The 21,824-nt window shown below is 38.6% G+C and overlaps 8 protein-coding genes across 8 annotated transcripts; 4 read left to right on the forward strand and 4 right to left on the reverse strand. All coding sequences in view use genetic code 12, as the record gives it.

The window, feature by feature from the left end:
• Positions 1–2: 2 nt before the first annotated feature.
• On the reverse strand, positions 3–1,766 carry RJT20DRAFT_4383 (bifunctional DRAP deaminase/tRNA pseudouridine synthase; the record flags this gene model as incomplete). Its single annotated transcript, XM_064920151.1, has 1 exon — positions 3–1,766. The coding sequence occupies one exon, from the start codon at positions 1,764–1,766 to the stop codon at positions 3–5; it is 1,764 nt and encodes a 587-aa protein (XP_064776844.1).
• Positions 1,767–2,284: 518 nt separating this feature from the next.
• On the reverse strand, positions 2,285–3,898 carry RJT20DRAFT_4384 (SF3a splicing factor complex subunit; the record flags this gene model as incomplete). The annotated part of the gene is made up of 1 exon (XM_064920152.1): positions 2,285–3,898. The coding sequence occupies one exon, from the start codon at positions 3,896–3,898 to the stop codon at positions 2,285–2,287; it is 1,614 nt and encodes a 537-aa protein (XP_064776845.1).
• Positions 3,899–4,536: 638 nt separating this feature from the next.
• Positions 4,537–6,186, forward strand: RJT20DRAFT_9048 (phosphoinositide 5-phosphatase). The gene has a single exon (XM_064921320.1). It carries the CDS (start codon positions 4,721–4,723, stop codon positions 6,101–6,103), a length of 1,383 nt encoding a protein of 460 aa, XP_064776846.1. The 5' UTR covers positions 4,537–4,720; the 3' UTR covers positions 6,104–6,186.
• Positions 6,187–7,179: 993 nt separating this feature from the next.
• On the forward strand, positions 7,180–8,530 carry RJT20DRAFT_9052 (cyclophilin-like domain-containing protein). Its single transcript, XM_064921323.1, has one exon. It carries the CDS (start codon positions 7,327–7,329, stop codon positions 8,356–8,358), a length of 1,032 nt encoding a protein of 343 aa, XP_064776847.1. The 5' UTR covers positions 7,180–7,326; the 3' UTR covers positions 8,359–8,530.
• Positions 8,531–11,066: 2,536 nt separating this feature from the next.
• RJT20DRAFT_123890 (uncharacterized protein) lies at positions 11,067–11,936 on the reverse strand. The gene has a single exon (XM_064916071.1). It carries the CDS (start codon positions 11,751–11,753, stop codon positions 11,118–11,120), a length of 636 nt encoding a protein of 211 aa, XP_064776848.1. The 5' UTR covers positions 11,754–11,936; the 3' UTR covers positions 11,067–11,117.
• Positions 11,937–13,252: 1,316 nt separating this feature from the next.
• RJT20DRAFT_123891 (uncharacterized protein) lies at positions 13,253–14,275 on the forward strand. Its single transcript, XM_064916072.1, has one exon. The coding sequence runs from the start codon at positions 13,496–13,498 to the stop codon at positions 14,150–14,152; it is 657 nt and encodes a 218-aa protein (XP_064776849.1). The 5' UTR covers positions 13,253–13,495; the 3' UTR covers positions 14,153–14,275.
• RJT20DRAFT_148618 (peptide alpha-N-acetyltransferase complex A subunit) lies at positions 14,276–16,698 on the reverse strand. The gene has a single exon (XM_064918984.1). It carries the CDS (start codon positions 16,657–16,659, stop codon positions 14,314–14,316), a length of 2,346 nt encoding a protein of 781 aa, XP_064776850.1. The 5' UTR covers positions 16,660–16,698; the 3' UTR covers positions 14,276–14,313.
• Positions 16,699–17,817: 1,119 nt separating this feature from the next.
• Positions 17,818–21,185, forward strand: RJT20DRAFT_9085 (uncharacterized protein). Its single transcript, XM_064921346.1, has one exon. The coding sequence runs from the start codon at positions 18,189–18,191 to the stop codon at positions 20,835–20,837; it is 2,649 nt and encodes an 882-aa protein (XP_064776851.1). The 5' UTR covers positions 17,818–18,188; the 3' UTR covers positions 20,838–21,185.
• The last annotated feature ends 639 nt before the right edge of the window (positions 21,186–21,824 follow it).

Below are 21,824 nucleotides of genomic sequence, written 5' to 3' on the forward strand. Positions count from 1 at the left end.
TGCTATGTAGATTCTTCTGTGGTAATTTTTTCATGCCCTTTCTTTGCTATCTCCAAGCATTCTCTCTCATACCCTGGAATATGGATATACTCAACCCCATTTTCACTGAATTTTTTATAACATGAGTTATTCTTTACAAATGTGTCTGGCTCAACTACTCCGACGAAACATGTTTTGATTGAAGTGCCCAAAATTCTGTCGGCACATGGAAGGTTACCACTCAATCTCAATGTGCAAGGTTCCATGGTCGTATAAATCTCTGTTCCTTCTGGAATTTCCCTCTTGCCAGTTTCCTCAAAGTATTTCTCTAAGGCACATTGTTCTGCGTGTGTATTTCCAGGTAATTCACGAGAGTGGCCGGTCGATAATACCTTACCTCTATTAACTAGTACAGCTCCCACGTTATACTGAGTTTGAGTCTCACCACACTTGTTAGCCATTTCAAGGGCCAATTCCATAAATTTTCTATGAGGGCTGATGGCCCACTCTGGATACTCAGTTTTATAGGACCACGATTTATCAGCTGCTTCGTATTTGTACGCATGTAACCACAAGTCTAAATCATTGGGACCTGGGTCGGAGTAAATGGGCATGCCAGAGATTTCACAGAGCTCCTCTGTGATAAGCTCTCCATCTTCTTCTGGATGGAACCAACTGGATGCAGCATGGGTCTTTCCGACTGTATCAAGTCTACTTATAATATCGGCATCTTCACCTTCATTATTCTTTCCGAGATTCTTACCCCATACAAATTCATTTGAGTAAATAGGATCATTTGCTATAGGGTGTCCCAAATATTGTAAGTGAACTCTGATTTGATGGGTTCTTCCGGTCAAAGGCAAGCATTTCACAATAGAAGTATCGTGCTCCGGATCGTAGGAAACTCTCCTAAATACAGTTTTTGCATCCTTGCCTTCTTTTAAGTCTATTCTGTTCAAGCCCAACTTATGAGCAACGGTTCTTAAAGGTTTATCGACTTCAATTTCTTCTAAGGGGAATTCCCCTTTTACACGAGCAATGTACTCCTTTCTGACGTTTCTGTCTCTTATTTGAGTAGTCAACTTGTCAGCTCCCTTAGCTGTCTTGCCTAGGAACATTAAACCGCTGGTAAGCCTGTCTAGTCTATTACATGGATGGACAACTTTACCAAATTCATGTTGAAATATTTTGGTGATTGTGTTATAACGGTATCTGCCAGTTGGATGAACAGGGATTCCTGACGGTTTATCTATAGCCAACAAGTCATCATCCTCGTATACAATTTTTATTTCCCTTGAGCTGACTGGAGGTTCTCTTCTATAAGCTCTATGACTTATCAAGTCTCCATTTCTTACGATACTCTCCAAATTAGCAGGCTTTTTGTTGAGTGTTACTTGACCCTTTGAAATAGCCTTTGCATAGTATTCAGCAGAACGGTCTCTGAACTCATCAACAAAGATGTCTATGAGTTTTCTATCTCTCCATCTCATCTTGCAGTATGTCAAGTATGTGAAATAATATGGATGAACTCTTCGCAAGCGGCCATCGATAATATAGCTAGCACCTTCAGCTTCTTCCTCATGAATTGTTTTATTACGTTCCATGGTCTTATCTGAGGCTTCCTCTCCACCCAATTGCTCGAATGCGGTTAAGGTGACTTTGTCTATAGCTTGTCTTTTCATCCGGAACCCATTATTATCTCTTAATCTAGCATCTTGCGCTGATGGAGACGGAGATGCTTGCCTCTTCACACCCTTTGTATCTTCTTTTTGGGCTTCTGTCGACATTTTTCTGATGAAGCAAAGATCTACTGCCTTGAACACTCCACAACTGAGTTTATACGAATTGCTCCGTACTAACATCAATTAAAGAGAGAGTTATCTATTCATAATATCTAAAGACTCACTGTCATAATTTTTCAGTCGATGCGAATCGGAGTCGGCTCGATGGATGCTAAAATGAATTTTGCAATGTGAAATATTGATACTAAAATGTAGGGTAAAAAGGGGTACCTAGATGGGTGGTATTGCTATGAGTATTATTATGATTATGATTATGCTTAGGCTTCGGAATTACCCATTTTTGGATTATTGTGTCTTGTTACTAGTTCATGTCTTAAAGAACAATATATACTAAATCTTGTCTTGAGCGCTACCAAACGGATATATAATGTATACATATATAATGTGGAGGTTACCCCATGAGCTGTGACATCAGTTAAATCACCTTTGTATAATATATGGTCGTAGATTCATTCTATTTGATGCAACTAAAAATACATTATAATACAAATACTCATTATATCCTACAAAAGACCTTGCTTCTTCAAATCCAAGTAGTCCTTTTCTGACATGACATTTCCCTCTGCATCTTCAACCTCAATTGCATTCTCAACGTCTCCCTCTCTGATTCTATTTTCTCTCTTAATCTTCTTCCAAAGATCTTGTGCCTCCTCAATTTTAGTTATGTTCTTGAAATTCACAATTAACTCATCGGGAACTCCAAGACACTTCAATCCATATTGGTGCTTACTTCCACTAAAATGCTTCTCAAATGCAATTCTTCCTTTATAAGTGATTCTTCCACAAATTTCACATTCATAAGTCTTATGCAAACCTTGATGCTTGTATAACCAATGTGGAATTGGTCTTCCATCTGGCCCTAGCGGTAAATTTTTATAATTTTCTATGTCATCTTCGTCACTGGACAGTTCGTCAGATCCGTCTGACGAAGAATCGTTCACCGTAGTATATTCAGAGTCATCTCCTTCTACTGTAGTATTTTCTATCATTCGTTCTCGTTCTGTCATTGCAGTTTTCCTCTCAGTATTTAAGATTGTTGCCTTTCTGTATTCAGAAACAACTTCATTCAAGACTGAAATAAGATACTCCTGATAGCCAATGTCATTACGGCTTTCCGGAGCAGGGGAAGATGCCGTTGAATTAGTTTCCTCCAATTGCTTTTGGTTCTTGTTATGTTTCTTTCCACTGAGATGTCCTTGGTAAACACTAAGCTTGGTAAATATCTTTTGACATGCTTTACAATAGACTTCGCCTCCTTCTTTTTCTACCCCATCCGCCGATTCTTGAATTGCCGGTTTATACTCAGCTTTTGCGTTTTCTAACAATTTTTTGGTATCCCTAAGCGGTTCTGAACGTTCCAAAAATCCAACAAGGTAGTCTATTGTGTCATTCAAGTATTTTGCATAAGCTGGGGTGCTCTTATACTTCGTCAAGCTCTTGTAGTCATCAAATGATCTCAAGAACTCTAAATAGGATAATTCCTTATGAAATGATGCTTTATATGTTTCGTAGAGAGACACCAAATCCAAATACTTACCATATGCTTCTTCCGATGAGAAGAGCGTATCTAGGTCTATGTGAGATGCTACGACACTCGAAATACAGCTTCTTTTGACTTTCACTTTCACCTTTCCATCCTTTCGTATTCTTTTCACATTTTCATTGTCATCTTCGTTGATTCGATCATCATCTCCAGATTTGAAAAGGACACTTGAGAACATGGAATAAACATTATTGATATTTTCTGCAGCAGTTACCTCGACAGAATTGGAATATTTTTCCTTGATTTCGTTGAGCTGTCGATCAAAGCTTTCAAATGTATGCTTGTGATCCTGTAATTCTTGGAGTTCTCCGTGAATCATTTCTCGGTCTGAGTCATGATGGTGAAGTATGGTACGGCATTGTTTCTTGTACTTATCACTGAATAATTTCAATTCGTGCTGCTGTAACTCAATTTCTTTCTGAGATCTTTTGAGAATGGGTCTCGAAGTTGTAATTGTAGATTTTGGCTCATCAGGATATATTGATGGGTATTTTCTAAATCTTTTTGACGTTTCCAATTCTATGACATCCAACTCTTCTAGAATGGTCCTTTGCAGCTCTATTAATCCTGCCATTTTTTATGTACTTTTGCCTTAAAACAGGTGAAAATCTCTACGAGAGATCAGATACCAACTTTGAACTCTTAAAGCTTGATGAATCTTTCACTTGATGAACCTTTAACTTTCTATTTCAATATGTTTGAACTCACAAATTTTGTTAAATCCATACGTTCAAGGTTAAAACTCAACTGTTAAACAAGTAGAAGCACTCCCCAAACTAAACACGAATTTTGCAACTTTTTAAATTAACAAGTATTCAATTTACTATTCAATTTAGAGTTGTCTTCATAAATCATAAATGCTAAACAGGAAGAGACTTCATATCTCGTTCTATGCATTACTCTTCTCTCTGCTCTCTGCTCTCAAAGTACAGTGCAATTTTGTACAGTACTACTATTAGTACAGAACAGTTATAAGTACAATACAATTATAGTACTGCAATACAATATATAAACTGCACAATATAATACAGAACACAAGAAATAAACTGTACTCAGATCTAAGGAAATTGCCAACTGTAAAATGCCAACTGCTAACTGCGAACTGCAAACTGCCTACGTCTCATGTAACTTTTCACATCACACTTCACATTTACAAATACACTGCGCAGTTGACACCTCCCATTTTACAAGTTACCATGCATTCCTTACATCCTACACGATATTTTCACTGTGTTACATTTCACATCAAATCTCCACTCCTGCAGACACATGTACCAGGAGATTAAACGAAACACTTGGAATTGTAGATATCTATCCATACAACACTTGTTCCTTTAAAACCCTGCAATTGTACTAGTAACTCTATTCATTTGTCATAGGAAAACATCTGTAAGTGATGTCGTCAACAAAGGAAGGCATTCCTCTCTACCTTTTTACATACAATTGCAATAAAAGGCGCATCAACCATGATCTCTTCATACCCAAAATAGTGGAGTCGTTTCCAGAGGAACTCTCGTCTCTTTATGTTTTTGGCCTCGAGGAGCTTTGTCCCATTTTAGACGGCAGTTTCTACGATGTGGCCAACCAACATCTCATCAAATTCAATGAAGTGTTTTTGCACGCGTTGTTGGAGAAATACGGCAAGAAAGACCACCGGTTCCAGACAATAGCAATCCACCATATTGGTGCCACTGGAATCATAATAATCACCCCGTATCCACTGAAATTCCATCTGATTAAGAAAGCAAGTAGTAGCTGTGGTACTGGTCACTCATCTCTAAAAGGTGCTGCAGCTGTGAGATTGACATATTCCCCAGAGGGCCGTAATTCAACTTCCGCGAGAAGCGTGGAGTTGTCTTTTGCTAATGCTCATTTATCTGCCTACGAAGGAGAGTTCTATTTCAAAAGAAGAAACGACAATGCAACAACGTTAATGAGATCGTTAGACTTTGGAGACGGTCATGGACTCTTAAAGCCCGGTAGCCATACATTTTTCATGGGAGACTTGAACTATAGAACCACCAAAAATTACGATTCAAATTCAATTGCTACCCAAAGGCTTTTGGCTCTCCTGGATCAATCGAATGTTAATAACGGGTCTGTTGAAGAACTTGTTCAAGAATATGATGAGTTGACATCTGCAATTGAAAATGGTGACATTTTCACCGGGTTTTCGGAAGGTTGCGTAGACTTTCAGCCCACTTACAAGTATCACATTAATACAGCCATCTATAATTCCAAAAGGTCACCAAGTTGGTGTGACAGAATCTTATATCAAGCAACATATGAATCCGATGAGCGTAATGGCGAAGCTGTTTTACTTCGGTTACGCAAAGATTCCAATTCTCAGAACAAGAAGAAGAGGTTACCATTAATTCATGCATACAGCAGTATCAAGTCATTGCTCCAGTCTGACCATCAACCAGTTTATTTGTCGATAACAGTTCCATTTAATGCGCCTAAATCAATCGTGGCGCCAAATGGATATTTGCAGATTCTTCCAAGCGAGACTGCAAACAGGCATTTGCATCACAATGAGATCATAGACGAAGGTGTGCTCGAACAAAGTGTACTACATGAAATTGAGGAGTCAGTAACTGGGCCAACTCAAATTTATATGAAACCCACAAAATACGACTACATTATTCAGAATTATGTTAGAACTATAAGTGATTTTGGCATTGGGTACGGGTTATGGTTGACAATTACGCCGAAGGGAAGATTATTATTACTCGGGCTTCTTCTTGCTGCCTGGGCGGTTTGGAAGTTTGTACTTTAGTATTTTGGGAGAGAAAGTAAACAGAAATTTAAGTTGGGATTAAATCTGTAGTGGGAATTGTAATTCTATTTCTGGGCATCTAAAATGTAAGGTGTGAGATGTTGCACAGATGGTTACTTCAAAATGACCGCAAGGCAAAGAACCTTACACTGGACGTACACGTATAATGGCATCCCGTTTGTCGTGTAAAGAAAGCATCGTACTAAAAGTCAACATTAACCGTCTCTGTCATTATTTGAACTCCCTGAACTCTCTGCTTGAGAACTGCCTCCTTGAGATTATCAATTTCGCAGCCAAAAAAAATCAGAAGCTCGTTTTTGTAACACAATATAACGAAACTTTGGCATCATGTAGCCACACTCTGGTGGGCAATGCGTACAGTTGGCTTATTGTTGAATGGGGCTCATTATTCTTTTTCCTAATGTAATAACATAAAGAGGAAATGCCTATTTTTAAAAAAGGAATGGAAAATCCACTGACTATGAATAGCATTATAGTAAAGTCCTAATGTTAATCTGTAGGTGACAACTTTCTCAGACTCGTTAGGACACAAAAACTGCCTGTATAATCAATACTGTCCATATCTACGTACAGTAATTCGGTAGAAAGCAATAACCACAAATGGAATACCGTTGGTAAGCCTTTGTAACTCGTCGTAAGCCCTTGGAACTCATAGTAACCCTTGGTATAGAGACTTTCCATCGACTTTTTAATTAGACCTCTAAAGAATAAACTGGCTTCCGTCTCAGATTTTCCTGGGACGTCAGAAGAGACGCAATCCAAATCTTAACTACGTAACTAACTACTTAACTACAAAATTACCTAACTATCTCACTACTTAACTACCCAATTACCCAACTATCTGAAACCACATATCCTAATGCACTTTTTTTATTTTGCAAAACGTCCATCTACGTCAACGCACTACATTACTACTAATCATAATTACACCCATCCACTTTCCACATCTCTTCCACATCTCTTGCTCTCACCACCATCCATACCCATAAGCCGATCAGTATGATCCACAGTTGTCCACATGCAGGCTGCCATCTGATAACCTTTATAGTATCATTTTTCAAGAAACCACTGTGATAGTTATTCTCTATTTGGGCGGATAATGGTGAAATTCTAATCGCAAGACGTCTCAGCGGTAAGCTTTTTGTTCAGTTTTTATTTGGTATACTTTCTTTTTTGTTTTAGGAGCTTTTGTTCTTTCGTTTATGAGTGTTTTGATAGAAACCACCGAAGGAAACTTGGTGGTGGACTTGTACTATTCGTCACAACCGTTACTATGTCTCAACTTTATACGATTGTGTGAATTGAACTACTACTTCTTTGCACCGTTTTACGATTTGCACAAGGATTTGCTCGTAACTACAGGCGATCCCAACTATCCAAGTGGGAATGGAGGTTATTCTTCAAACTACTTCGTAGACTTGCCAGAAATCGACACTTCGATCACTCAAGACAGAGTTCTTCCAGTAAAAGCCACTGTTACTCGGGAATTGGAAAACGAGGAAACTCATGTTGGCATACTTTCATTTCTTACAAAAAGAGATGCCGAAGGGCGATTGGTTGTGGGATCTCAATTCACAATTAGTTTGAACCCAGATGTATCCAATTTGGCTGCTTTTGGCCAACAAATAGCCTTCGGCAAAGTCCAAGAAGGATATTCTGTACTCGAGAAAATCAACGATTCGGTAGTAGAGGACTTCACATCAAGAAGATTACTAAAGGATATTAGAATCACACAAGTTCACATTTTGCATAGTCCTTTCCCAAAGTCTTTAGAAGTTGAGAAGTTAAAGAAAAGTGCTTCGGTACCGTCAGAGTTGCAAATAAAAAACATCAGACTACCGCAATTGCTCCATTCCGATGAAGTGGAAGACGCCGATGTGGATGACATTGAGGCTAGGAACCAAGCATATGCATTAGAATTGGTAGGTGACTTACCAGATTATAGGATAAAACCGTCACCAAGAGTTCTTTTTGTTGCCAAATTGAATCCTATAACCACTAAAGAATCCTTGACTACGATTTTCCTGCGGTTCGGGAATGTTTTGGGGTGCAACATCATTAACAACGTCAGGGAGAAAGGAAAGAAGACTAATTACGGATTTGTCGAATTTGAAAATCAAAAGGATACCGAAAATGCTTATCTGAAATTGTATAAAGATGGCCAAGCTGGATGCGTAATCGATGGCTATGATGTAATAGTGGACTTTTCGCAATCGGTTCGTCAAAGACGATAATAACATGCGTAATAAGCTTCCTACAACTACAATTTGTTGAAAAAATTCCTTTATTATAATGCAGCTACATTATTTCCATGAAATACGTATAAAAATGATGGCAATAATCCCTAAATACAAAAACAATCAAAAGAAACTGAAAGAATCATCATTACCGTGAATGAATGAAACATAACACATCATGAAAAATAATCGTTCGTTACGAACAGTGAAGTAAAAAGTACGCCAGGTTTAAAAGTTTTATAGGATAACCCCCTTTACAATCCTCACCGCATCATCTCCACTATCAAGCACAAACACTGAAATCACTGATCATTATAGACTAGCCAAAGCGTGGGTACATTTACTCAGTACAGTCCTTGGAAATGTGACCAGCCTTACCACAAGTGTAACAGGTCTTGGAGGCACCGAAAGAAGTGCTACCAGAACTGGAGCTGTTACAGTCCTTGGAGATGTGTCCGGTCTTACCGCAAGCGTAACACTTGACAACACCAGCTTGACAATCTCTGGCGAAGTGGTTTGGTCCACCACACTTGTAACAGGTGGTACCGGCGGCCTTGTTACCGAATCTCTTCTTTGGAGCTGGGGTTGGGGCAGCAGCATCGGAACCCTCAGAAGCACCGTTAGCAGAACAGTTCTTAGAGATGTGACCGAACTCACCACAGTTGTAACACTTGGAACCTTGCTCTTGAGTTGGACAGTCGGATTGGACGTGTCCGACGTCACCACAAGAGTAACATTGCTTAGCAGTAGCCTGCTTTGGGTCTGGACACTCGGAGGATTCGTGGCCTGGCTTACGGCAGTTGTAGCACAATCTCTCCTCTTGGGTGCAGTTTTCGGCTAAGTGGCCTAATTCGCCACATTTGTAACAGGTTCTTGGGAAGACAGCGGCCATTGTGTGTGATATTTGGGTGTTATATGTACAGTAGTAGATACAAAGGTCTCTCGATACTGACAATTATACATGTAGATGATTTAAACACTACGCTGCCATTCGAGATTCTCACTGAGCATAATACGAAAATTTTCAATCAATAGGGGGTTACCCGGCGTAGAAGGTACTGTGAGCTGCGAGAGATGGAAAAATGAAGAGACACAAGAGCGAGAAGAGTGAAGAGAGTGAGTGAGGTGAGTGAAGAGAGTGAAGAGAGTGTAGAGAGTGAGGGAAGTAAAAATAGTGAGGGGGTCGTGTCTGAGTAGAGTGAGAGTTGAATGCGAGAGAAAGAAGTGAGGAGAGTGAGAGGACTGAGAGGTTTGAGAGGACTGAGAGGTTTGAGAGGACTGAGAGGAATGAGACATGAGTGAGCAATGAGAAATGAGTGAGGGAAAAAGGAGTTTTACTTACTGGATTGACTAGAGGTAGCAAATTGCAGCCAAATGACGACACATGGAAATGGCGAGATATTATAGAAGTGATATGGTGATGTTGGATTGGTAACTACCTTCTTCTTATTTTACGAGCGAAAGGGAAAAAACAAATACGAGTCTGATGTGGGGCTTTTTGATGATGGAGAGTAGTTGTCATTTGATGGTCGGGTGAACGTTTGTTTGACGTTGTCATATGTCATGAAAGGAGAACACTGATTCTTTTTGTCGTATTTTCAATGTTTCTTTCGTAAAAAAAGCGTACTATAAAATCTTCGATTTTTCCGTTGCTTTTCCCGACTTAGGCGAGGGTTCTAATTCTGCCAGAGTTTGAACAAATCATTTTGTGGTCTTGTAAATTTTTTCTACATGATATCGTCTTCTTCTTTGTATTGTGGTATTATCTAGTTAGAAGTCGGTGGCAATTTGGCTGGATATTCTCTCACAAGATGAAAGTAGAGTAGTAGTCTAGTAGTCCCACTTTGTTGTTGAGGACAATCAGTAGTACAAGCGATTAACATATAGAGCAACAGCGATAGTGGTCTTCAAAACACATTAAATAAGATAAAATTTCTGCAATTTCTTCACCTTCTTCCCTTTCGCAGTGTGAATCGTTACAGCATTCTCTATCGATTCTCATCCAAGAAATAACTCTGAAAGGTGTACATTACCATCCAGCACCCACCACCAATAACTATGCTGATACAAATGTCGCATTGTGGAGATACCTTTTCAGATCAATGTGTTCACAATGTAATGTGTTCACAATGTCGCATCATCCAGATTGACATAATAGTGGATGTCAAATAATCACTATTAATGGTCTGTTGAATTGCTCAGTATAGTAATATCTTTGTCTGTCACTACTTCTTATTAGATCTGTAATCATCATGCAATACCCATACTTGATCTCAAGAACTCTCGATCCAATTTTCGGTATCGGAATCGGTATTGCTTCGTACTATTTGCACGAGAAGAGGGTTGGAAGACCAGAGGGCCACAGCTTAAATGAGTTGATATTGAAGAAATACAATGGAGCTTTCAGCAAAAGTGCTTAACTGAAAATGCATTCTGCTGGTATGGACTAATCAATTAGGATTAAAATAGAGTTAACGAATTTACGAAATCTTGATGTTAATTATTATGGCACTATAACAAGTGGAAGTAATACGACCATTTAAGCCATTTCTGGGATACTGACTTTAGCAACTATGGACAAAGGTGTACAGTCGAACCCATACCACAGTGTATCCAAACCTTGTACATAGTTTCGATAAGGTGAGAGTTATTCTCTTTGAATGGAATCTATACTATAGAATTAAATACATGAATTACAGGCAACCTTCCAGATATTTTACATTTCATTTGTACTATGTAAATATTATACGTTTTCTTTAATTCCAGCTGCTTTGCAACTTTGTAAATGCTTCTTTTGCTTGTTTCTCTCCTAAGTCTTCCTTAAGAATTTCGTGTATCTTGTTCCATGTCGATTGCTTGATTTCAATTGGGATGATTGGTATAGGGTCGCTCTCTACGGTAGAATTATTTGTCTCCTTATGAGTTTCCGCTCCAGGTGCTGGTGCCAAAACCATGCAATTGAATGATACTTCCGATTCCAAATTAGGCAATGACGAGATGGTGGATGTATCTTGAACAACTTTTGATTTTAACAACAACTTCAAGTTGGCAGGCGTCACGCCAGCATCCTTCAATGTGGGCACCGCTTCGATCAAGTCCAGTTTAATTTTATACACTGTGCTGGAAATAGGAATGTTTACAAGATCCGTAGTGAATTTAAATGGAGGTTTGATGGACTTGAATTTCAATGTGACCGTTCTTTCGGTGTCTTCCGTGGAACCGCCCTTTGGCAAGTCCAACTTGAAACGGGGCAAACTTGGGCCCAACGATTCCAATTTGTGGTAGTCTGCGGTGGAGTTGAACTTGTCTACAGGTGCATTATTGGACAAGTTGATCAATTGGAGATATGTTTTGACGAACTGCTTTTCGTCTTCAAGTGTTACAACGGACATGGTATTAGGAGGATTTTGTATTAGGAGGATTTTTTGATGATTCAACGGCAATTCAAAACTTATCAGCAAACAAACAATCAAGAAACAAACAAACAAGTCTGCTTGTACAACCAAAATCTATATTTATTTCCAAGGCTAACAAGCAATAATTTCCTAAGCGTAACTATAACAGTGAAACCACTGGTTCCTTTCGTTAATCCTAATTATCGATTCCCAGTGGAATAAAAATGTTCGGCGTGTGATTTCGCTAGGATAGTCGCTACCATTTTTGTTTGTTCTGTTTGGGATTGGGTGCGAAATGTTTGTTTGTGATGGATGTTATTTGTGTTGAGGTTTAGGAGAGAAGATGTGTTGTAATGGGAAGTAGAGTATAATGTTACTGTAATGAAGTGGAATGAAGTGTTTGCAGTTATGTGTTTCTGTAAGCAAGCGATATACACTTTCCTCCCTTTTAACTAGGATTATATCGAAGAAACTATATCCAGTCAAACAATAATTTTGCATTACACGAAAATGTAAATTTTGGCCCTCAACTTAATATATATCCGTAAGTTATTGATTTATACACCAAATGGAAATTTCAAATAACATCAAAAAAGACAAAAACAGACAAAATAATTCACAACAGGCCACATTGATTAGCTGTTCTTACTTTCAATTAAGTGATCGCTTTCTCTCTTTGGAAGGCAGACCCAATCATATTGCATGGCTTGATGTGTTCAAAGTTCTAGGTAGTCACCAATTTACAACTCAACCTGGACAGTTCTAACATTCACAGGAATGAAATTATCCAAACTCCATTACTATGAGAGACTGTACCGCTGGACTGGATGATGCAAACGGCGTTTGGTCAGATGGAAATGCGGCCGAGGTTGGGAGTCAAAGTAGAATTGCAGATTGGAAAATGTAAAGGAGAAGGTAGTTCATTCCATTTAGGGCTATTGTGGGAAGAGATTTAACGTAACGAAGTTGAATGATAGAAGATTACAGATTTGTGTGGTATAATTGTCTTTGCAGCAAATGCTTTTGCAACCACTACAATAATAATTATAGTACTATTTACCCCACCGACTTTCCAACTTCTAGAAGACCCTACATACATCTCTAGCATCACCACTACATTAATACATAGGAAATGCTCTTACTCCGACAGTACTCACTATACTCACTATGTTCACTATACTCGCTCACTCACCATACTCACTACGTTCATTAACAAGACTCAGTTATTTACTACAGTCACTAAAACAATTCACTATACTCACTACCAAGACTCACTATATTAACTACACTCACAATTCTCACTATCTACACTCACTATCTACACTCATATCTACACTCATATCTACACTCACTAACTACACTCACCACACTCACTAACAAGACTCACCACCCATAACACCTCCATCTGCTTCAAACAAAGTGCACACACACAAGCCCCAATTGCCTGCACTTCTACCCTCACTGTTCCTCACTGTTCTTCACACTGGCAAAATCGGCTAAAGCGACGGCATAGAAAAATGAGTAGAAAAAAAGAGGCTCGGTCGGAGTGAGGGAAAGCAAAGTGTTACACAGTGTTAAGTGAAGTAGTGATAGACTTGTTATTGAGATTGTTCTTTACGTATTATTTATAGTGTGGGAAGTTGTTGCTGAAATTACCCAATTGAGTCAGTAGATCACGTCTATACTACTGTATCAACTTTTAAATCAGAAAATTCGCCAAAGGAGTGTACCAATTCAACATGAGTTTCTTCAAGTCCTTCACCAAAAACTCCAACTATTCGCCCTTGTCACAGAATGATGGCTCCAGTACGTTGCCAGCTCCCGCCACACAAACGAACCCAAATCTGGCACTGAACCAGAATCCTAGATCGTTCAAAACAAGACTACAAAAATTGAACCCTTTCAGAGACAACTCCATCTACTTGGAAGATGATGAAAACTATGTGACATCAGAGCCAGGATACTTCGAACTCTCAAAATGGGACAGAATGTTGATCTTCGCCTTGACCTTTGCCGGTTCAGTATGCTGCTACTTGATCTGTATCTTCCTTTTTCCGGTGTTGACATTAAAGCCTCGTAAATTCGCTATTTTATGGTCATTGGGATCCATTTTCTTCATCGTTAGTTTTGGAGTGTTACAGGGATTCAAAGCATATATGGAACATTTATTCCTGTCAACGAGGCTCTTATTCACAATCACTTTTGTGACTAGTATCATATTGACCTTAATTAGTGCGTTGTCCTTGAAAAGTGTTCTTTTATCAATTATTTTCTCTGCCATCCAGTTGGTCAGTGCATTGTGGTATACTGTCAGCTACTTTCCTATGGGAAGACAGACCCTAAATCTCGCTGGTTCCGTTGCAAGAAGCCAAGTTGACACTTGGATAAACACATGATCAGAGTTAACATAACGAGTACACGACTACATATAGATATTCAAGCAACGATAGAAGCAATATTGAATACAATCTTTCGTTCTAGAACACAAATTAACTTGGGGGGTTTCAGTTGAATTAGGTATTGATTATTAATATTACGATACGCTCTATTAAATACTCTATTTACTGTAAATCTTTAGGAACTCTTCCTTAGGTAATGTACCGAATTCTGGGAATGCACTTACTAATCCCTTTTCCACAACCTTAACAATAGCAGTGTTGGCTGAGCTATCGTTATGCGATACTTCTGAAAGTTCCACTATTTTTTCTCCAATAGTACGTAATTTAATGTCATCGTAAGTAGTCAAGATCTTATTCAACGTCTTAATTGTTTGCAATGCCAACACGTACTTGCCCTGGAGAAGATACAATTTGAATAAAACTTCGTTGGTAAGTTTCAACTCTTTGGCCTCATCTGCCAATGGTTTGAACAATTGGAATAACTTATCTATTATGCCCTCTTCGTTAGTCAATTCACTTAAGAGTTTAGCACCGAGTGGGTCTTCGTCATCTTTTTCACTCTCTACACGAGCACTAAAGTCGGCTTTCTTTTTGTTCGTCTGTGCCTTTGCCTTCTTATGTTTCTTGTTGTTCTTCTTGTGCTTGTTCAGTTCCTCACTCAGAGGTGATTGCTCCTTCTTCTTTTGTTCTTGTTCAGCATAAATCTCGAAATAGATCTCCGACAAGCCTTTCAAAACACGAGTGTAGATAGGCGTGGCATGAATCTTATCCTCCCACTTCAAGGTTTCAATATAATCCCTTGGAGTTCCGCGTCTCATGCAGTAGGAGTGGAAATCGTACTGATCATTGAAGTAAATCTTGAAGATTTTGACGATAGCATTGTACCTCTTCAATGCCAAGCCCTTGTATGTTTCAACATTCTCAATGAGTTCGTTTTCCAATTCTTTACTTTCTTCCGTTTCTTCACCAGATGCCTTCAACTCCTTCAACTTGCGTTCATATTCTTGATACAATCTCTTGTATGCTTCTGCACTTTCTACCAAGACCCAGTTAACTTGCATCAGATGTAAGTCTTTACAGCCATTAAGCACACCTTCATCCAATTTGGTAAACAACGAGATGGTATCGATGGCTTCGTTCACTTGGTTGGCTCTTAAGTAGTATTTAGTAGCCTTGGAATTGATGAAGCGATCTTGTAAGTCTAACTCACGACCCTCGTTCATGATGACAGCAGCCTTTGCAAATTCCCCTCTATGCTTGACAATTCTAGCCTTAACTATATACAACTCGACCAATGTTGGCGAGTGCGCCAATGCTTCATCGATGCACTTTGTAGCTTTGTCTAACTCATTGAGATACAAATAGTGTTGGGCTAAGTAGTATTTGATCCAAACATAGATTGTTGGGTTGTTAATCTTTGGAAGCTCATTTTCATAGAAATCCAAGACAATTTTTTCAATCACTTTAAGCTTCTTTGGGTTTTTGTACAACGGCTTAACATTAACGAATGTGGCTGGAATACCTCTAGTCAATTGTGGAACTATGTATTCACGGGCCTTCTCTTCGAATTTTGGATTTGTCGAAGGAGTAAAAGTTAAAGGAAGATACTTCGGAGGATCAGAACGAGGATAGAAACGAGCCAATTTCTCGTATAACTTCAATCTCAAGTCCACTGGCTTGGTTACAGTTCCCAAAGAAAGTTCAAGTAAGTGGTAATAACTCACATTATCTGGATTTCTTTGAAGCAATTGACGATAGACAACAGCAGCCTCTTCTTTTCTGTCCAAAAGCATCAAATATTTAGCCTTGTACTCCATGTAAGACAAAAGATCCTTGATCTCCGGCTTATCGTTCTCCAATGTTGCAAGTGCCTTAGCGATGTCACCAGACTCGCCAAGTATAAGATTCTTGTACAAGATACATTCGCTTTGCTCGTATCTATCAGCATCAGTCAAATGCTCTTTAATTATTCCTTCAATTTTAGTCAAAGTGCTTACAGCGCTACCCAAGTCCTTATTTAAATGATAAGCAACTGCAACACCAGTCCAATTAGCTCTGTAGCCAGGTTGGTGTTCCAAGAATTGCTGTCTTGAGTCCTTCAAGTTCTTATAGTCTCTAATCTGAGTTTGCATGAAAGATAAATCACGCAAAATAGGCTTGTTGGGGGATCCGTTATCATTGGCTGCCTTCAACCATTTGGCAGCTTCAGCGTAATTCTCCACAGAACGGTAGTAGAGACCTGCCAAATGGTCAACTAAATAGTTTTCTGGGCTCTTCAGAATACCCTTCAAGACATAGGCTTCAGCTTCCGACTTGTTGCCCACATGTTGAATAATACAACCTTTCAAGGCCAAGGATTCAGCATGACTTGAGTTTTTCTTCAAGTTGGCTTCAACAAGTTTCAATGCCTTCTTGTACTGTTTGGCGTCGTACAATTTCAAGGCTTCATGGAAATTTCCATCCTCCTTACTGGTGAAAATGGGAGTAGCCTTCTTAGCAACCATATTTTCTTAATGCTATCCCAATTGGCCCTTACTGCTTACTGCTGGAACTTAACTGTCATTTCTTTCATCAACTGTGCTGATCGAAGTTAACGTTGAAAAAATGATTCGAAGAAAGTCACGTGAATGATTTTGTTAAAGTGCGCGACATTTGTAGATAGTGGAGACGAGAGGACGAGACATCAGACAGTGGTCTATCTTGTGAGTGATTAGAAGGTAAGATGACCATGGGAAGAAATATACTGCCTTATATGTGAGATTTTAGGAAGGAATTTGAATATTTTACTTGTAAACATAATCCTCGACTTATTTCTCTTTTGTCACAATAAATAATAACACAAATAGATTAATATATCTCCATACATAATAATGAACCAAGCCAACTTCAGTTAGTAAGATACAGGTAGTCCCATTTATTTTGTGTGCGAGAACTTCATACCAACAATAGAACCTGCATGGCAGTAAACTGGGTTTGCCAATTGCTGCAAAAAGGAAGATGTTGGTATGTGGATCTGAGGTAATGGCATATGAGGTCGGCTTCGGAGCGAAATCAATCAAATAAGTTACAATCTGGGTTTGAAGAAGGATTGGTATAATTAATATGATAAGACTTGTATTCGTTCTTCAAGTTTTCAATTTCTTGAACTATTTTGTGAATACCAATAAAATTACTATAGATTTAACAATGTACCTTAAGGACCTGAAAATCATAGCATTTCGTTTTATCATTAAATTCTATGATTTTCACAAAGGTTTCCTTCCACTGACCACTATCTATCTTGCTATGGTAATTGTTTACATTCTCCTTGAAATAATCCAATTCAAGACGGTTGTACTAAGCAAGTGCACCAAAGTACACAGACCTCTTATTAAATAACATATAATATTCCTCCAAAAACAAAAGAGTTGTCCTACTTTGAGTTGTCCTACTTTACATTTTTCAAAAGAATGAATTTTCGCCTGCAAATTCACATACTTCCTAAATTCATATATTATCCATTTTGGTACCCTTCATCCTTCATGGAACATAATTCTCCCTCAGTTAACATATTAACTATTAATAGCCACCGCTCTTCTCAATATGAAGGACACCACCAAGCGGAAGCGGAAGTTTCATGAAATCTCACTTAACTTCCGCCCGACGGCATACTACCCATCCATCATATCTTAGCCTCTATTATGAAAGATGCAAGGAACAGTACAGCTCTTATGTCAAATGGATGGTGGCAATGGCATGCGTATAAGTGTTAGCATTGCTATTTCTTTAGGGCAGTCTATAAAAAAAAGGCATATTGTGTAAATTCGTGGTAAAGAGAATTTCACAAAAGAAATAACCTAGAAGAATATACCCCTATCATAGAACTTATTGAGTACTGTTAACAGCCGTATCTTGGCAATAATACCATAATTATATCGTAGCGTTCGTTGAAATTAAGGAGAAGATCAAATACTCCCCTTTTACACCATTAGAATTTAGAATCTTGTCAAATCCTAAATTCCATTCAAGAACAATCCAACTTATACTATACGAGATGTCCAAAGTTTCTCCATATGACGACTTGGAAGCACAGCAGCAAGAGAAGAAAAGACTCAGGACAAAGACCGCTTGTGATTACTGCAGAAAGAGAAAGGCAAAATGTAACGGAGAGATTCCCTGTGGTACTTGTATGACCCATAACCGTGAATGTATATATACTGTTGTTCCGAAAGTCAGAAAGAAGCGTGTTTCCAAGAATCAAGGTAGTAAAGAAAAGAAACATAATCTCAATTCCATTCAGGGACTTAGCAGTAGATTATCAACCCTAGAGAATTTGCTTTCCAAGTTAGTATCAAGACTTGATTCCAATAATCTTTTGGATGGGGCTCCTTCAAATAAAGAACTGAAAGATGGAGAGCTATCGGATACCGTTTCTTTAGCTTCACATCTGTCCACCGAAAATAGTGAAGATGAAGAAGACGGGTCGGAGGATATCATAGCGCCAATCTTAAACGAGAAATCTACTATTACAGATGAGAAAAAGTTGAGAGAAATGCTTAAACCCTCTGAGAGCAAATCTTGTCAGATTGTAAATAGCACTAGAGACCGCATCTTGCAGTATTTCGGCTCCCATTCCATGTTTGCAATATTCTCAGCCAAGTCTATCAAGTGGATGAAAACAAGAATTGATGAAAAGGGTAACGATGAATTGCTATTGCCCATCAAAAATTTACCGTTAGCACTTAACAATGCAGTTCATTCTAGTATGAAAATATGGACAGAATCATCTGCCAACACCAACAAGAATACAAAGTTATTCTTCACTAATGAGGATAAGAACATTATATTCGAAATATTAGAATTCTACTATGAAAACATTAACATAGCTCCATTTTTGTGTAGTTTAAGCACCATTAGGGAGCTTTTCCAAATCTACTACTATGCAATTTCCAGCAATGACTTCGAAGTCATCAATAGTATCTCCCAGAGTGAGATGTTACTAATGAACATTTCGCTTGCCTTGTGTTTAATAAACAATTCAGAAAAAGAAACATTTGATAAGGAGAACTTTCCAAACTTGGCTTCAAAACTGATCTCAGAACTCACTGAATTCAGACAAAGACTTTTTTTGAATTCGGTTGCATGTTACGAGAAGATCTCTATAGTGTGTGAGGGTTTGAGATCCGTTCAGGGCATTGCTCTATTGACGTTGTACATTGAAGCAAGTTACATCACAGACTTCCAGATTAATTATATGTTGGCATCAGTTATGATCAGATATGCGTCTGACTTGGGACTTAACACTGTGGAGTGTATCAGAGAAGAGGATACAGAGGAAATGGGGGATTTAAAAAGAAGATTATGGTGGTTTTGCGAATATATAGACATAGAAACTTGCTATAGAACCGGAAAATCCAGTTTGATTAACTACAGTAATGTTTCCATCTTAACGGAAGAGGATGATTATTTCATCTCTGTTCCGCTTGACCCATTCAAAAACGATGCCTACAAAAAGAATGCTTCAGAATTGATAAAGAACTGCCAGAAAAAGGGCTATAGGTATTATTATGTTTACTTCTCCTTGATGTTAAGCAGAATAAAGGTGAAAAGTTACAACAAGTTGTACAACCATAATGCATCAAAACTAAGTCAAGACGAGTTGATGGATATATTACAAGAAATCAACGATGATATGTCAAAAATGGCTAAGTTAATGGAGCCGGAACTCAGACCAACGCTTTACTATATTAAAAGGCCTGTCAATAGTGATTTTGTGAAGAGAAGTTGCTACGGTGATTTGTTCGAAAGTGACAAAACATTTTTCCACTACAGTACACTTTTATTGCAGCTATCTTTCTTTGCCCATTTGATTTCCATTAATCGTGTCCCCTTCATGAATAATTTGTACGAAAGCAACGAGAGAACAATAAAGTACGGTAACTTATCCTTGGAAAGTGCAAGAACTATATTGCACTTGGTGGTGGATTTGGACAAGAAAGGAGTACCGGCATCGATTATTAACTGGATAAAATTCTACCCTTTTATGGCATATTGCAGTCTCCTAGGTCATAGCTTGGCTTTTCCGAAGGAGATCAGCACGCATCTGGATTGTGTCTTATTGATAAGAGTCTCAATGAATTTCTTTGCATTCAGGCGGGCGGATGGTTCTAGCTTCAGACTGTGGGAAGAAACCAGAGTCTACGATAATAAGAACACTATGTTTGATTTGATTACAAGGTTATTACTAAGGGTTTTGATCAACTTGATGGATAAAGAATCCAGTCACCACTATGCCGATGAAATTAAAGGATTAAAAGATCACATTGATGGGTGTGCAAGCATTTACCCAGACTTGTTCAAGAACTCCGACTCCATTAGACCCCTCAATTTGATTTTCAACAATTACGACAGGGATGAAGAAAGTAATACAACTGGCAGTTCGAAAAAGTCACCAGTATCTTTTCAATCAGTGGATACACCGGCGAGCTCATCTAACAGCGCCCAACTGAAGCCATCTTTCACAACATTAATTAATCCTCTGGATGGTGATATCAATTTTGATCAGCTAAGCGAAGAATCATTTAGCTCATTGATATCATCTCAATTAAATTACTTGCCCAATTTTTTCTTTGATGGAAATTATGATTTTGGCGGTCTCGACAATAACCAACAGCAGAATGATCTTGACTACTTTATGGATTGAAATAAGGCGTTGTCCATTTAAATTTAACAGCAATAATTTTGCACACTTAATTTATGATATCGCGTTGATTGCGAAATGTATATAAACATGAAATTTTAATTAGGCGATCTACTTCAAATCGTAGAGCGTGCCCGGGGTAATGAGCTGTGTTTTGTTCTATGGCTGATTTTGTTCGTGGGTGTTCGTGGTATAACAGTTGAACTAACTCAGATTTTTACGTATTTGCGGCATTGATTACAGGTGCCTCTTTCCTCCGCCGAGAAGGTGAGTCATATAGAGAAATTAATACAATTAAATTGGCAATTAGAATGTTCATCTGCTTACCCAGACTATGTATATTGAGGTCTTAAGAATGGTATATTTCCGTCTGGTTACAATACGAGGTCGTCGCCATCGTATTGCGGCCCAACTTAAAGGTAGGCTGCAAAATGCGGATAGATGTGACCGGAAGCGATTTTCAACGTTTTCTCCGTCCCGTTCAAATTTCCGAACTTTGTAAACAATAATATGATTTAAGGTTTATCTCCGCCCTATTTCCTAATACCCGCATAACGAAGGGTGCAATCTATCTTTGACATTCACTAAAACCAGAGGACGAAATTTGACTCAGGGTAATTCTTTTGCCTCGAATTTCCACAGCTCATAGCCTGTGTAACGACGGACATTTGAATTCCTTATTTATGTATTGCCTCAGATTAGAGAACCATGCTTGAAACTCGTTCATCTCCTACGAGAAAGGGGACCAATCTTGCTTGAAAACCTGCACCCCAAACGACTTCTGGTATAACCGAACCGATGTAAAAATCAAGTCTACCAATGCCAATATCGAAGAAGACGGCGTCAAGTTGGCTCTTTCTGTTGTTACTGCTCCAGGTTTTGGCGAGCCAGATAATTTTACTTGAGGATGCAGCCATTCAGATGCGAAATTCGGTGGAGAGAGATTGGGACTTGGCTAGAATTTTTCTTCTAAAGTAGGGGACATTCATT

The sequence above is a fragment of the Scheffersomyces xylosifermentans genome (assembly GCF_036884685.1).
Source record: "Scheffersomyces xylosifermentans strain CBS 12540 chromosome Unknown RJT20scaffold_1, whole genome shotgun sequence".
In the NCBI taxonomy this organism is placed as follows: domain Eukaryota; kingdom Fungi; phylum Ascomycota; class Pichiomycetes; order Serinales; family Debaryomycetaceae; genus Scheffersomyces; species Scheffersomyces xylosifermentans.